Below are 15,215 nucleotides of genomic sequence, written 5' to 3' on the forward strand. Positions count from 1 at the left end.
ACCCCCAAAAAAAAACCACCAGAAAAAGGACAGCCCGGTGGATGAAGCATCTGCATTCATGCAGGGCCCGGGTAAGAACCGCACCCTAACAGGTGTGATGTAGGCAGCCTACCCTAATGCAAGCACCTGCTCGAACCCGTGACCTATAGGTCATACGAGACAACTTAACCGTCGCTTCAAAATCAAGGCTCCCCTCCAAAATCAAAAGAAGAAAAAAAAGAAGGTTAAGGACCATTTATATGAATATAATCTTTATATAAATATAAACTGCATAAACAGAGCTGAGGAGTTTGAGTTTACCTAATTTACAGCACAGAGGAGTCTGATAAATCCACAAGAATTGATCCATTCAAGAAATACCCATCTTTTTTTTTTTTTTCCTCTTCAACAAAAATCAAGAAATGCTCATTCTTCAAAAATCCCACAAGCCAAAAGCAACATAAAGTGAAAAAAATACAATAAAAGAATTGGAAAAAAAAAGGAACCCCACTAGAAGATTCAAAGAAATGTGAAATTTGATTGAAAAAAATCAATATTTTGGTTTTCAAAAAAAAAAAAAATTGAACCCACTAGTGGAAAAATAAAATAGGCAAGATGAGTAAAGAATGGATCAAAGATAAATTTCTGGATATATTTGATATATGAATATAGCAGAAAGCTATATCCTTTTTCTCATCTTAACGAGATTTTTTTCAGATAAATTAAAAAAAAAAAAGTTGGTTTTTGTAACTGTTTGTTGATTTGTCTTTTACAAAACGAAAGGTAGTCCTAGATTTAGGCTGTCCGTTTACGCCACCCCATTTTTCTAGGTGACTTTCATATCTTGGCTCTATCTCCTTAATTAATAATAATTAAATGCGAAATAAATAATTAAAAAAGACATCATTACTTTGAACCAGCCGATTTTAAGAAAAATAAAATAAAATCTGAAGCTTACTGGCTCCACTAATTTGAAATGCTTTTGATTAGAAGTTTCTTAGCTAGCGTTTGGCCATAGATCCCAAATTTATTTTGAAAAATTTGATTTGGGTGAAGTTTGGTTTGAAGATGAAAATGTGTTTGGAATACATTTTCAGAACATATTTTTCAACTTTATTTTGGAAAAACATGTATATAATTCCCAAGTTTGGGGATTTTGGCCCAAAATCAGCTTGGGATTTGAAATTTGGGATTTGGAATTTGGCCAAAATATGAGCAAAATTTATGGCCAAACATGAGTTTTGAAAATAAATCCCAAATTTATTTTGGGAAAACTCATGGCCAAACGGGGCCTTAATTTCAGGGTTTAGCTCAAGAACTCTGATTAAGAATAAAATGATTTCATCCCTCCTACTTCCTCCGGTCCATAATAAGTGACCAATTTGCTTTTTTATTTTTGTCCAAAATAAGTATCCATTTATATAATCAAGAAAAAATTCAATTTATTTTTATAAAATTATCCTTATGTACATTTCCCTAAAAAGTTTTCTTACTCCTCACATTAAATATTTAATTAAGGGTAGCTTAGTCATACTAGGTATTTTTGTATAGAATTTAGTATTTTCTTAATGGGCGTGCCAAAAGCAAATTAGTCACTTATTGTGGACCGGAGGGAGTACTATGTTCTTTCGTGGTACCCGTGCGAGTCTCAATTACCCAAAAAAAAAGAAAATCAATCTGGTGCATTAAGCTCCTGCTATACACGGGATTCAAGGAAGGACTGTACCACAAGGGTAAGCTTTACCCTGCATTTCTGCAAGAGGCTATTTCCACGGCTTGAACACGTAATCTCACCACACAAAAAAATCAGTATAATCTCACAAGTGGGGTTTGTAGAAGGTAGTGTGTACGCAGAACTTACTCATGCCTTAAAGATAGAAAGGTTGTTTCCGATAGACCCGGCTCGAAAGTGCGAGCTTTAATTCTTGCTATTTTTTCTCCTCTCTCCTTATTCCCAATTAAAATTTTAAAAAACGTAAAAGTATTGTATAGTGTCGATTGTATACTTAGTCTAATAATATCATGATAATATGCTTTGACTTGATATTGTCGGTGTGTCATGGCGAAATATAAATAGTTACAGAATGATTTTTTTTATTTTTTATAATAATGTCACTACCTTATTTATACGTTATTGGTTATGATTTCAGAAATAACTAGTACTAAATTAAGAAACTTGGTAACCCTAACCATTTCCTTTGACTTTGTGATTATTATAATCTGGAATCAGTCAATTATTATACCTCATGTATTTTGATTTTAAATTATTTTTATAAAATGCTTATGTGTAGTTAATTATTTGACCGAGAGAAAAATATTAGACCTCAAATTTAAATCCCTTCTAGTGAGCATCAGAAAATTAAGTTGTGCGTAAATATTTTAAATATAGAAATTTTAGATGACAAAAAAGACACGTCATCGAGATTTAATTTTTTAATTACCATCTAAAAGCAAAATAAAGAAAATGAATCGTGTTAAAGCTATAATCGTTGTTTCGTGCTTTATTAGTCGCATTTAATAAAGGTATTAACTTTCAGCTTGGCATAGTTGATGCATAGTCCCACCGTTATTAAAGGTTACAATTGAAAACCTCCTTTAATGCTATTTGGGACATAAAAATTGTACTTTTATTAGGGTAATGTCATAATTGATTTAACTTAACGATTTTATGCAGGGGCGTTAATATAGTCATAATATCATGAAACATTCTTATGATGTCTCTCATAGTAATTGATGAGATTAGCCTTTTCCTTTTTACTTTAGCAAGTTCATAGTATATTATAGATAACTTAACAATTTCCCGCATTTAAGGATGTGCCCTAGTGATCAATGAAGTGAGTTGACAACCATGAGGTCTCATGTTCAAATTCTAGTCGAGGCAGAAATATTAGGTGACTTCTTCTCATCTATCCAAGCCTTAGTGGATTGAGTTACTTGTATGCGGTAAAATTGGTTATTGACAGTTGAACAAATGAGGAGGTGACACGTGAAACTGAAGACAGGTAAGATATGAGTCACTAAGTAGTTGGTACCGGATACAAGTATGTGACATGTGCTGGTGAATTCCGAAGACAGGGGAACCGATAATAAAGATTTGAAGGGGTGATTTCGTATAGCATTCAATGAACAGCCGTTATAAAGAATATCTGCATTTATATTTAACCGTTATGCAATCATCAATGACAGTTTCATTCTCATATAAGAGGAGCTTGATTTGGGGATCTTGTCTCCCTAAATAGGGCTATAAATAGGAGAATAAGTATCCAATGTACGACACGAAACATTCTGCACACAAAAGTTAAAATCAGCCCTCATACTGTAATATTGTTCTTTTACTTTGTTCTTAATATTGTTCTTGATTCTGCTACCGGAAAAGCTATATTCATAGCCAGACTCGTATTTCCTTTAAGTTCATTTTATAATCTTATTTCTGTTCTTATTTACTTTATATTTTTGGATCAAATTAATTCACGTTTCTATAAACCACGTTACAAATTCAACTGTACCGTTTTACGGGTAAATACTACTCACTTGTGAAATTAGTCGAGATACATGCAAGCTAGCCCGGACACTAAGTTTCTCAATACAACAAAAAAAACGGTAGCCCGATGTATGAAACATCCCGCGTTCATGCAGGATTCAGTGAAGGGCCACTTACATGGGATGTGATGTAGGCAGTCTACCCTAATGCAATCATCAATAGCTGATTTCACGACTCGAACTCATGACCTATCATGCAAAAAACAACTTTACCGTTGCTCCAAGGTTCCGATTTTCGATACAAATTTAACAATTTTCCTAAAGGAGTGTATTAGTGAGTAATCTTATTCGAAAGGCAGACACAAAGGTCAATTAATAAATTAAATTACAAACAGCATGATCCCAGTTGTCACTAGAATAAAAATACACATAATTACAAATGGGGTCGGTAGTCAAGTGTGGAAGGTCGCCTTTAAAAGATTTAAAAGGTCGTTTATGGGCCGATTCTAACGGCTATAATGTCGATTCATGACCGACCATCCTACTTATTCAATGGTCTCGCATGCTCACTCTTGGAAGATTGAAATGAGTACCATAATTTTAATTCAAAAATTATGTTACTCTCTTCAGTCCACAATAAGTGATTTTTGGGTCTTTTTTTGTGGTCGAAAATAAGTGTTCCTTCCAGATTTTAAGAATGAACTAATTATTTTTTTCCTACATTGCCCTTGGAGTAAATTTTGTTGGAGTATGTGTTAGGAGTGTTTATTTGAAGAGATAATAAAGGTTAATATAGTCAATTTCATAGCTAATTAATGTTAAATATAGATTTCTTAAAATCTGTGTGAAAACAGCCAAAAAATCACTTATTGTGGATCGTAGAGAGTAAGATTTTTGAGCTATAAAATCAGTCATTAATGATTGTATTATGGTTTACCTACATTATATCTCTTTGGAGTGCGGCCCTCCTCGGATCGTGCGTAAACGTGAAATATTTCGTGCATTGGGCTGTCCTTTTTTTTTATATTAAGATTTTACAAGCAAAGTTTCCAGACAGGCAAACTTTCGACTTAAGGAGTGTATATACTCCCTCCGTTCACTTTTACTTGTCCACTATTCTAAAAATAGATCTTGACTTTTAATTGTTCACTTTCATATATCAAGAGCAAAATTATTTATTTTTCTTGTTTTGCCCTTAGAATTAATTACTTACTCTAAATCTTTGTCCAAATCCATTAAGAGTATACACCAATTAATATGGGTATTATGGTGATTAGGCAGGATATGACGCTGCTTCAGCTCACTGAGGACATGCCCCTTGATAAGAGGGGGTAGAGGTCGAAGATTAGGGTAGAAGGTTAGTAGGTAGTTTCTTAGTTGCTCACTGATAGTCTTAATAGCACGCATGTCGCTTCATATTCTTAGATTTTAATTATGTTATGGTTTTGTTCGCCTCGTATTTGTATTCCCTGCTGCTATTATTTGGTACTACTTGTTCTTTATCTCCCTCTTTTTCTTCTCTCTTTCTTTCTTGCTTTTCTCCTCCTCCTTCTTCTTCTCACCCTTTCTAAACCGAGGGTCTATTGGAAACAGCTTCTCTATCTGCATTAGATAGGGGTAAGGTCTGCATATAGACTACCCTCCCCATACCCTACATATTAGGAACATACTGGTTTTTTGTTGTTATTGTTGTTGTTGTTGTTGTTGTTGTTGTATTATAATAAATTATGCATTTAATTATTTTTTAATGCAAAATCAATAGTAAATAAGTAAAAGTGAACGGAGAAAGTAATTGTTTGGCTCAAAAGTTAACGATGTACTTTGTAAGCGATAAAACAATCAAAAAATAGAGAAGGGTTAAATCGTAATCAAATATAATAAGCCTAGAGATGCAAAGATGATAATATTGTTGTAGATCTAATATTGCAAAGTGACAACGTATGTCAGTAAGGTATTTTCGTCAGAAGTAGTGATATAGAGAGAGAAAGACAGAGAATGAGAGAGTTGTATTAGATCAGATGCCCCCCTTTTACAATGTGGAGGTCTCCTTTATATAATAGGAGACCTTCCTCGAAAGGATCAAAAAGTAACAGAGATAGGTAACATCTCCCTAGTATAGACACTGAGTTCTAAACGACGTCGCTTTGGTCCTCACGGCCGAGTCGTACCCGCTACGTTGGTCGGCGTACACTCATTGGGCGTACCCACTGGCGTAGAGATACTGAGGGCCAAATTTGACCCTATACAGTAATATTTCAAGCAAATCCAATATCAAAAAAAAAAAAAGAGTAAAGTGTTACTCCTCCGATACACAATAAGTGATCAATTTGTTTTTTTTATTTTGGTCCAAAATAAGTGTCCATTTATATAATGAAGAAAAAATTCAATTTGTTTTTTCAAAAATTACACTTATGTACGTATCCCTAAAAAGCCATTTAATCCTCGCATGTGAGAAGAGAAGTAAGTGTTACTATAACTATGGTGCAACATTTAATGAAGGGTAGTTTAGTCACACTAACTTTTCGTCTAGAATTAAGTATTTCCTTAATTGGTGTACCCAAAGCAAATTGGTCATATATTGTGAACCTGAGGGAGTATATAAGACAAAACACAAGCTTGTACGTACACACGCTTTGAGATTTAATGAAGGAACAAACCAAGGGACAAATTTGTAAGCTTCGTTGAGCAAAATGGACGATACGTGCAATAAATTTGGACCGTGACAAATGTCCGCGGATGATTAAACTGTCATTTTTTCGAACTTGTCAAAAACAATTCTCCCTCAATCCTTTTCTTGGAAAGAATGATAGAAAATAGAAAATCAAAAATGTGGGATTCTTAATTTAGTAGTACTTCCTTTGTGTCAATTGATTGGTTTAGTTTATCCAGGAATTATCATCATGAAGAATTGACTTGAAAATTTTGATAATGGATATTGGACCTAATTCAACCCGAAAATTAGCTCATGAGGTGATGATTGTTACCATATAAAGAAGCCTTCACATCTCTTATTGGCCGATGTGGAACTCGGCACTCCCCGCACGCAGAGGCGAACCCAGAAATTTTACACGACGGGGCATATTATTCTGCTCAACCAATGCCCCCTAAAGGCTTTTAGTGTTCAGGGTGCCAACTGCTTTATATTAACCTTATATATATATATATATATATCAATCATCTGAAGTTTACGAGATCCAGTGACCCCTCAATTATACACACGGGTCCACCTCTGCCCGCACGTCGTTAGAATCAGAGGCGGACCCAGAATTCGGCAGTCACGGAAGCACCATGATATAAATTTATCACTGCTCATAAAGATTGAAACAGGGACCTATGCTAATATATGACTATATCTTGAAGACATTTACAAGTATACATGAAGTTTTTGTCGAAGTTGCCGGGTGCCGGTAATCCCTCTACACATGATGTGCGTCCGCCTCTGGTTAGAATGAGTCTAGCTTTGATATCATAATAAATAGATTGGATCTAACTCAACCCTAAAAGCTAACTCATTAGGTGAGAATTGTCCAATCATATAAAAAGGCCTTCCTATCCCTTAGTGGCCAATGTGGTACTTATCAAATTTGTGTTGTTTAATAATGGTACTACAGCCCTGATTCATTTTACATGTCCTTCTCTATAATAAGGGTGTGTGTGGTACGAAGGAAAATATTTTTCGTAAAATGTTTATCAATCTTCTCATGTTTGGTTGGCTTAAATGTTTTGGAAAACATTTTTTATGAACTCATTTTCCTCCAATTAAAGGAAAATATTTTCCTTATCAAAAAAGGGAAAACATTTTTCAAAACTTCTCTTCAACCTTCCCCACCCTCACCAACCCACCTCACACCCCACACCTACCCACTCAACCTCACCCCACGCCTACCCACCCCACATCACTCTCCAAAAAGCCTTTTTTTCAAATTTCAGTTTTTGTCGTCACCACCCACCCTGCTATCTCCCCCACCCCGCCAAACCTCACCACCCAACTCGCCCCCCCCTCCCACCCTCTCCACCCGCTAACTAAAAAAAGTTTTTTTTTACTTTTTTTTTTTGTAATTTTCAAATTTTTATTTTTCGTTTTTCTGCACCACCCATACCCCAAACAAAAAAAGTTGTTTTTTTACTTTTTTTTGTAATTTCAAATTTCTATTTTTTCGTTTTTCTGCACCACCACCACCCTTCCCCCAAGACAAAAAAAAATATTTTTTTTATATATTTTCAGTTTTAGTTTTTTTCATCTTTCGGTTTGCAGGTTCGAAATTTTACAGGTTCCAAAGTTATGAGTTCGGAGGTTTATGTGTTTAGAAATTATAAAGTTTACGGGTTCGAAAGTTCGCGGTTTCGAAAGTTTAGCGGTTTGGAAGTTTATGAAATTTGTGGGTTCGGAAGGTTGTTGGTTCGAAAAATTATGGCTTCATGTTTATTGTATCTAAATTATTTATGAATACTCTTGAGAATTTATTTTCCTTAATTTGCGTATTAAACACCGAAAAATGAATAAGATTACTACTTGTTTCCAAAAAAATGTTATCGATAACATTTTTCAAGGAAAATATTTTCCATTATACCAAACACACCCTAAGTACCTTGTTGCTTCTGCTTCTGCTTTATACTAGAAGAGATTTTTGAATCCTAAATAATACACCTTTACCTGTAAAATATCTTTAAGGATAATATCTTTAACAAGCTTCAAGCTTTGGAAAATTTCCTATGTATTTTCGTGTTTTTTCCAACATCTTCTTAACAGTGATTAATGATTTTGGAAGTGGAGCTGTGAAAATAACATTTACCTAAAGCTAAGGAAATAATCAATGCATAGAGGAAATCAACAGCGTTATTAAATGAAATTAATTTCACGATTTGGTATTCTTTGCTTAATCCTTGAAGCTGTGCGTGGACATTTACGTGTCTTTCATTTATTTTTAAGAAGAAAGTTTCAAAATAAAAAAAAAGTACTCAAATTTTATACTGATACTCATATGTAAATATTTCGTTTAGTTTCCTTCTAACACTTCTTCCTTATGATAATTACTCCCTCCGTCCCAACGTGACATTGTATGAATTTCAAGAATCAAACGAGTAACATTGCCGTGAATTCAGATATAAAATCTTAAAATTTTTGAATTAAAATTTACATACTTAAAAACTACGTAAAAAGGTACTATAAAACACAATAATTAATAATTCAAAATACTTGCCATAAGAAAAAATGTGGTTAAAGAAAGACTTATTTGGCTCTCGAAATTTGAACATCATCACATAAATTGGGATGGATGAAGTAAAAATTGAAAGAAAGACTCCTTTGACTCTCGAAATCTGAATACCATCACATAAATTGGGACAGATGAAGTAAAAATATTGACGATAGATACATATTTCATACTCTATTGGTTACATGTTGCACGAACTTTCTTAGTTTAATCTCTTTTATAAGAAAGTTCTTTTGCTTGACTTTGAGGAATTTTTGAGTGAAAGATGACTCCAGTCAATTAATCATTACAAAAAGAATTAAAAAAAGGATGAGAAAACTACAATTGACATTTGATTGAGAAATGTAAAAATACAAACTTTTTTGCAAAAATTGGTATATAATGTCAAACTCAAGTAGTTCAATATGTAAATTACATCCTTTGATCTTTGACAATTGCCATAAAAATTGTTCAACAACTATATTTGGAAATTTGGGCTAAGAATCTACATTCACTTTCTACCTTCTGCCCAACTACGATCGGTTTTTTATTTTCATTTTCTTTTAAAGAAAATAGATGCAGATATAGATGATTCATATAGTTGATACTTCATGGTTCTCAACCTACTTTTGTTGACCACTAGGTTACATCCCGGGTTCATGATATTGTATCTCATATGGCCCCTTATTTAGGATATTTGAGGTCAAGATCCAAACCGGAGTTGTGTATTCAAGTAGTATTGGTGGTGTCAGAAAATTCAATAAGAGTGTTCAAAGTCCATTATTTGATCATTAACAATAATATTTTACCATATAAACAATTTAATTTTTTGGCGAAGGGTGTTCAGTTGATCATCCTTGGCCACGCATAGCTTCGCCCGTGTGTGTTTGGTGGTGTGACAAATCCCTTTCAACATGGGCTTAACTTCAAAGTATACATTGTTAAGTAGCACACACTCTTATAACAGGAGACATTACTAAATCAAGCAGTTGAAAAGGAGTATCTAACTCTTAGGATAGTGCAATTACATGCTAATGTCAACTAAATTAATGAGATTGAACCTGATTTAGTAACAGTAAAGTCTTTTTCAATCTACTGGAATTTCAACTTCCATCTTCAAACCAGGGCTGCCAAGAATCTGCAAGATAGTAACTTTGTCAATATCATTCCACCAAACAAAAGAAGGAACGTCCAAGAATCCGGTGCACTAAGCTTCCGCTATGCGCAGGGAAGGACCAGACCACAAGAGTCTATTGTACGCAGCCTTCCAATAAATGTAATAAGTAGCGAAATTAGGATTTTCATTAATGAGTGTCGAAATTTAAAGACGTAAATATATGAATAAGTCAAGAGAATTTGATACATAGTATATACTTTTGGGACAAGTGTTAGTATGCTACTTGTGTGTCTTTTTTTTGTGAGGTTATTCTCACGATATTTTGTATTCTTTTTAATATAGAAGATTACTCACCTCCGCCTGTGAACGTAGGTCACTTGAGCAAACCACGTTAAATGTTTGTGTCACGTTTCGTATATTTCTCTTTTGTTGTCTGATTTATCATCGTCCGAAGTTTGTTTTACTAGTTTCCGCATGACATCTGATTATTTCGATCCTAACATGTACATATAATAAGATAATGCTTAACTATCTAAACAATGTACATATAATAAGATAATGCTTAACTATCTAAACAATGTCAATTGACACCCCTTGTAGCTATGTCGCTCCAGGGCTGCTCTGGTCCTGCTTTCGAATTATTAGCTTCAACATGGAAAGAAGAAAATGAATACAAGGGTCTACACAGCCTGGCAGCAAGAAAATAAAGATCGTACACTGCTATTTGTAACTTTCCCATCGTCAAACTATATCAAGTAAAGGCGGAGCCAAGATTTCAAGCTTATATGTTCGGGGTCCTAATCCTTTTAAGTTATTGGGTTCTATATTAATAATTTGTATATATTTAATGAAAATTTTAAGACAAATACATGATTTGAACTAAACCTACGGGGTGGTTCGGCATAAACTGGAGCCGACACAGTAGCTCCGCCTCTGATATCAAGCTTCCCAGCCATAACGATAAAACAGTAAACGCAAAGCTTGTCTAAATCTTTTGTTTGATCTAACATTGGACCTTTACCAAATTCATATGGCACTTTTTATCTATGTTGCTCGAACCCTCCGAAAATGTCAATAGATACATGTCGGATCCTCCAAATCCAGTGTATTTTTGGAGGATCCGACACGGGTGCCGCATAACATAGCCTTTTATCCAAATGCAGTAGCGCATATCTCATATTATATCCTCAGAAAGGAGAGATATTTACAAGAGGAAAGAGCAATTGGCATGTCTAGAGAATTGTTAATAAATCTGTCAAATATGCACCAGAAACTTACAAAAAGAAACAGATAGTTTGAATGTCGAATGTCCAATATTTACCTTTAGGAAGTCAGATTGGACTAGTGAAGAATCCCTACTGTATCCTGCTTCCTCAAGAACACGCGTCAAAACTTGCTGCATAGACGGAAAGAAAAATGGAGTTAAACACAAAGGTCACATTTCTTTTTCAGGTAACTTTATACAAGGTGGTTTTTTCAGTAGATCGTTTTAGGAGGCCCTAATGACTATAGATCGAACCTATCCAATTTTTACAGTACGATGGTTGGCTGTTCACGGCCTAGGTCTGCTTGGATTGGTACTTATGTATACCTAAAGCAACTCATAAAATGGAGAACTGCACTTAATTCTTTTCTCAACACTCATAACATGTCGAAAACTACACTACTCTATTGGCTATATTTGAGCTTTTTCCTCAACTTCTTTTCAAGATTGAGTTTTTCTTGCGAAATATTTACTATGTTTCCATTAGGAAAGCGCACCTCGACTAATCCATTGGGTTGTACCTCCGACCAACACAGGTACGCCCCACCCAAACAAACAGCTCCGAAACTAACAAAAAGGTATCTGTCACACTCACGATGGACTGGTTACCGTACATAGAAGAGTCTTCCAGTTCCAATTTTGGTCATTGACCTTAAAAAAACAAGAACTCCATATCGGTTTCTAACATTTCTGCCAGTATCAAATTCTGCTGGTCTGCATTTCACTAAAGTGCAAACTATAAGCTAGTTGAAAGCCTATCCTACACCAGAAGTTTACAACTAATTAAGAGATAATAAAGCACAATCGGAAGATTGACGACTTGAGTTCAATATTCTTAGTAGTATATTTTCCCATTCACAGCAATTAGAAGTAAGACGCTAAGAAACTTCACTTACTTCCTGGTCACTTTCTAATCCTCGTTTAGGCATCAAAATGGGAAATTTAAGGGAAAAAGGTTAAGAAGAAGAAAATTGGAGGCATACAACGCAAACACTACCTTTCGTTGAACATCAGACATAAACTGTCCAGTCAAATCCTGCAAGATCTCCAGCATATCGTCGAATGTCACCTTTCCATTCCCATCGGAGTCATAAACCCTAAAGATAACTGGAAAATAAGAAGGAACGACAGACAGATAAGAAATACTTAAACAGAAGAGAGTAAAGTTGAACGAAAAAGGAGATCGAATATGAAAAATTGCCCTTACATTCAACCTTTTGCTGCAAGCTAGCATGAACACTAAATCCTGATAAGAATGCCACAAATTCTTTGAAATTTAACCCATCGATCATCCTAAATAGCCTCTGGATCACATTGGAACAAAGTTTTATGATGGCGAAATTCGCCAAATGTGTTTGTGATTTGTCAATGCTGACCATTAACCAAAAAAAATCAAAGAAATAATGTAATACTAATAAAGATAATCTAGTGTAACCTCTTTGTTGATGGATCAATTTACCTTCTTTGTATCTCACTTACATTTCCCATTTCAAAACCTTCTCTCTTCCCACTATACCTCTACTTCTTCAGTGTCGAGCCTATGTCGTTAGACATTTCTCCAGCTCTCACAAGAATTTCGTGGCAGTCGTTCTTGGGGGATTTCCCAAGTGACCGCACCACAACAACAACAGACCCAATATATTCTCAACAGGTGGGGCATGGGGAGGGTAGCGTGTAAACAGACCTTACCTCTACCTAGTGAAGGTAGAGACGCTATTTCCAATAGCCCCTCGGCTCAAAAAGGGTGAGAACACACATAAACTACTGAGGCAGAATTATTTTGTCTTTCTCCCCCGCCCTGCATCTCTAATTTCATAACACCATATAAACTATTCCCACATTTTGTCATTGATGGATCAAAGATTTCAAAGGCCAAGCATATGAACTAGTCTACCATCTTTGCTGCATTATGGTTGCTTTCGCATTCACTATTTCTAAAAACTAAAGGGCAGCCCGGTGCACTAAGCTCCCGCCATGCGTGGGATCCGGGGAAGGGCCAGACCACAAGGGTCTATTGTATGTTGTCTTTCCCTGCATTTCTACAAGAGGCTGTTTCCACGGGTCGAACCCGTGGCCTCCTGGTCACATGACAGCAACTCTACCAGTTACACTAAGGCTCCCCTTTACTATTTCTAAAAACTATGTAAATAAAATATAGAAAGCAAGATTTGCATAATCATATAGGAAAACTGGATATGGGGTTGCATAACTATGAGGATTTTTGTTCTGTGCACTTATTTAACACTATCGGGTTAATTTGACCTACAACAACAGATAACTCTCTATATCAAGCCTGATACGTTGACCTGAAAAATAGAGTAAGAACTTGCTATAACAAATTAAATTGCACTAATTGCATAAAAAAAAATTAATGGTTAGCGTGTATAACTTAAACTTACTGTACAAAAACAAATGTTTTTATCATGATTTAGCTCATAAACGACGATGAAACCTGAGATAGAGGATTGACAGCAAATTCGGGCACTGAAAGAAACTCTTCTCCAGAGATAAATCCACACCCTTTTCGATCCACTTGACAAAACCTCTGGTACAATGAAAGTATCTCCTGCTGTGAAACTAAACCACAAAATCCACCAAGAAAAAAAATTCAAAAAAAAAAGAAAAAAACCACAACTTTAGTGACAATTACCTAAAAAAATTAACACAAAAATCAATAAATAAATTCGAAGTCGAGGGTCTATTGAAAACAGCATCTCTGTAGTAAGGCTGCGTAGACACTATCCTCCCAAACCCTATTTATGGAATTATAGGGGGTACATTATTGTTGTTGTTGAATATATAAATTCAGATAACAATATTGCACCCACAGTGTGGCCTAACCGTCAATAAAGTGCGTAAAAATATTCAAACCCTAGCAAAGACTAAAAACACTAGCTAATTTCTTCTCGTCTGCCTAAACCTTTTACGAGCAAGAGGTGAGCAGTAGGTTACTTGTTACTGGATGGGAGGTAACAAATATTGATGAAATAGTCCAGGTGGGAACAAGTTGCCTCAAACACTAATTAAAAAAACATATAAAAATATTGTACAATTGTGGTAATTACATGTGTGATTGCAGTGTTCTTGAACTTGTTCAATGTCATATTGAGTTAGCATGGAAGAAGCATTGCCCATTGTAATTTGAGAAAATTGAATTCTATGGTAAACAAGAAGCTTGATTTAGTAGGTCAAAAAAAAATGGAATTTTATGATTTTGGGAATTGGGTGAGCTGCAAATGTAACAACTCATGACTGTGTGAATTATTAGCATTTTGCATTGGTTTTTCCAATGTTTCCAACTAACTCTGGCATAGGCAGAGTGCATTTAATTTTGGTTATTAATATATTACAAATATCTCCCCTGAAGTTTACCCTAATTACAAAGACTTCCCCTGCTGTTCTGAGAATTTATGTGAACAACCGTCGGCTCATGTTTTTCATCTCACAAGGTAATGGTAAGGTTGCATACGCACCTTCCTTCCCAAACCCCACTTGTAGAATCACAGTGAGTTTGTTATGGTTGTTATTACATAAATATTACTACAATATTAGTATTAACTAATATATTTGAGTTGTAAAATAAAATTAAAAGAAAACATTCAAAATTCTAAAATGATGAAGCTTGATGATATCTGGAGAATAGAGAAGTTGCAATGGACAACTTTAAAAATCCTCAAAGTAAAGGTTTGAAAAGTATTCTAAGGGGCTTGCAACCTTTGACTACTGTCCTTTTTTTTTTTCATCCTCTTTTTGGCATTCATATTGAGATTCGAAATAAGGAGTATTTATCGCTTCATCGTAACTTTTAATTAGTTACTTCCTCCGTTCCAGTTTATGTGAACCTATTTCCTTTTTGGTCCGTTGCAAAAAAAATGACCACTTTCTAAATTTGGTAACAATTCAGCTTAAACTTACAACTTTACCCTTGTTGAGAAGCTTTTATAACCACACAAATACTCTGAGCCCCTTTTTGACTTGTTTAGGACCACAAATTCCAAAAGTCTTCATTTTTTTCTTAAACACCGTGCCCAGTCAAACAGGTTCACATAAATTGGAACGGAGGGAGTAGAAAAATACATGACGGAGCATCTTTTGAAAAGTATTTAAGAAATTGATATCGTTTTTGGTTTATTCCATATATATCAGACTTTGCACATTATTACTGTCATTAGTAATAACAATA

General features: G+C 34.8%; 2 protein-coding genes across 2 annotated transcripts in view; both read right to left on the reverse strand.

The window, feature by feature from the left end:
- LOC109234287 overlaps window positions 1–783 on the reverse strand; it is a 3,261-nt gene extending 2,478 nt beyond the window's left edge. The window contains exon 1 of the mRNA XM_019400203.1: window positions 301–783. The gene's annotated coding sequence lies outside the window, so the exon portion shown is untranslated. The remainder of the gene's footprint in view (window positions 1–300) is intronic.
- Window positions 9,538–14,329, reverse strand: LOC109234288 (calcineurin subunit B-like). Its single transcript, XM_019400204.1, has 6 exons — window positions 14,098–14,329; window positions 13,485–13,609; window positions 12,240–12,336; window positions 12,030–12,139; window positions 11,090–11,164; window positions 9,538–9,789 (listed from the first exon to the last, which is right to left on the reverse strand). Exons 1-6 carry the CDS (start codon window positions 14,165–14,167, stop codon window positions 9,739–9,741), a joined length of 528 nt encoding a protein of 175 aa, XP_019255749.1. The 5' UTR covers window positions 14,168–14,329; the 3' UTR covers window positions 9,538–9,738.

The sequence above is a fragment of the Nicotiana attenuata genome, chromosome 11, assembly GCF_001879085.1.
Source record: "Nicotiana attenuata strain UT chromosome 11, NIATTr2, whole genome shotgun sequence".
Classification (NCBI taxonomy): Eukaryota; Viridiplantae; Streptophyta; class Magnoliopsida; order Solanales; family Solanaceae; genus Nicotiana; species Nicotiana attenuata.

Excerpts from the sequence above, each read along its gene's own strand:
- LOC109234288 (XM_019400204.1), bottom strand. The coding sequence starts at position 14,167 with ATGGGCAATGCTTCTTCCATGCTAACTCAATATGACATTGAACAAGTT. Across the intron at positions 12,337-13,484 it reads CTGTCAATCCTCTATCTCAG|AGGCTATTTAGGATGATCGA; the intron begins GTTTCATCGTCG and ends AATGTGATCCAG. Across the intron at positions 12,140-12,239 it reads CTTGCAGCAAAAGGTTGAAT|TTATCTTTAGGGTTTATGAC; the intron begins GTAAGGGCAATT and ends CTTATTTTCCAG.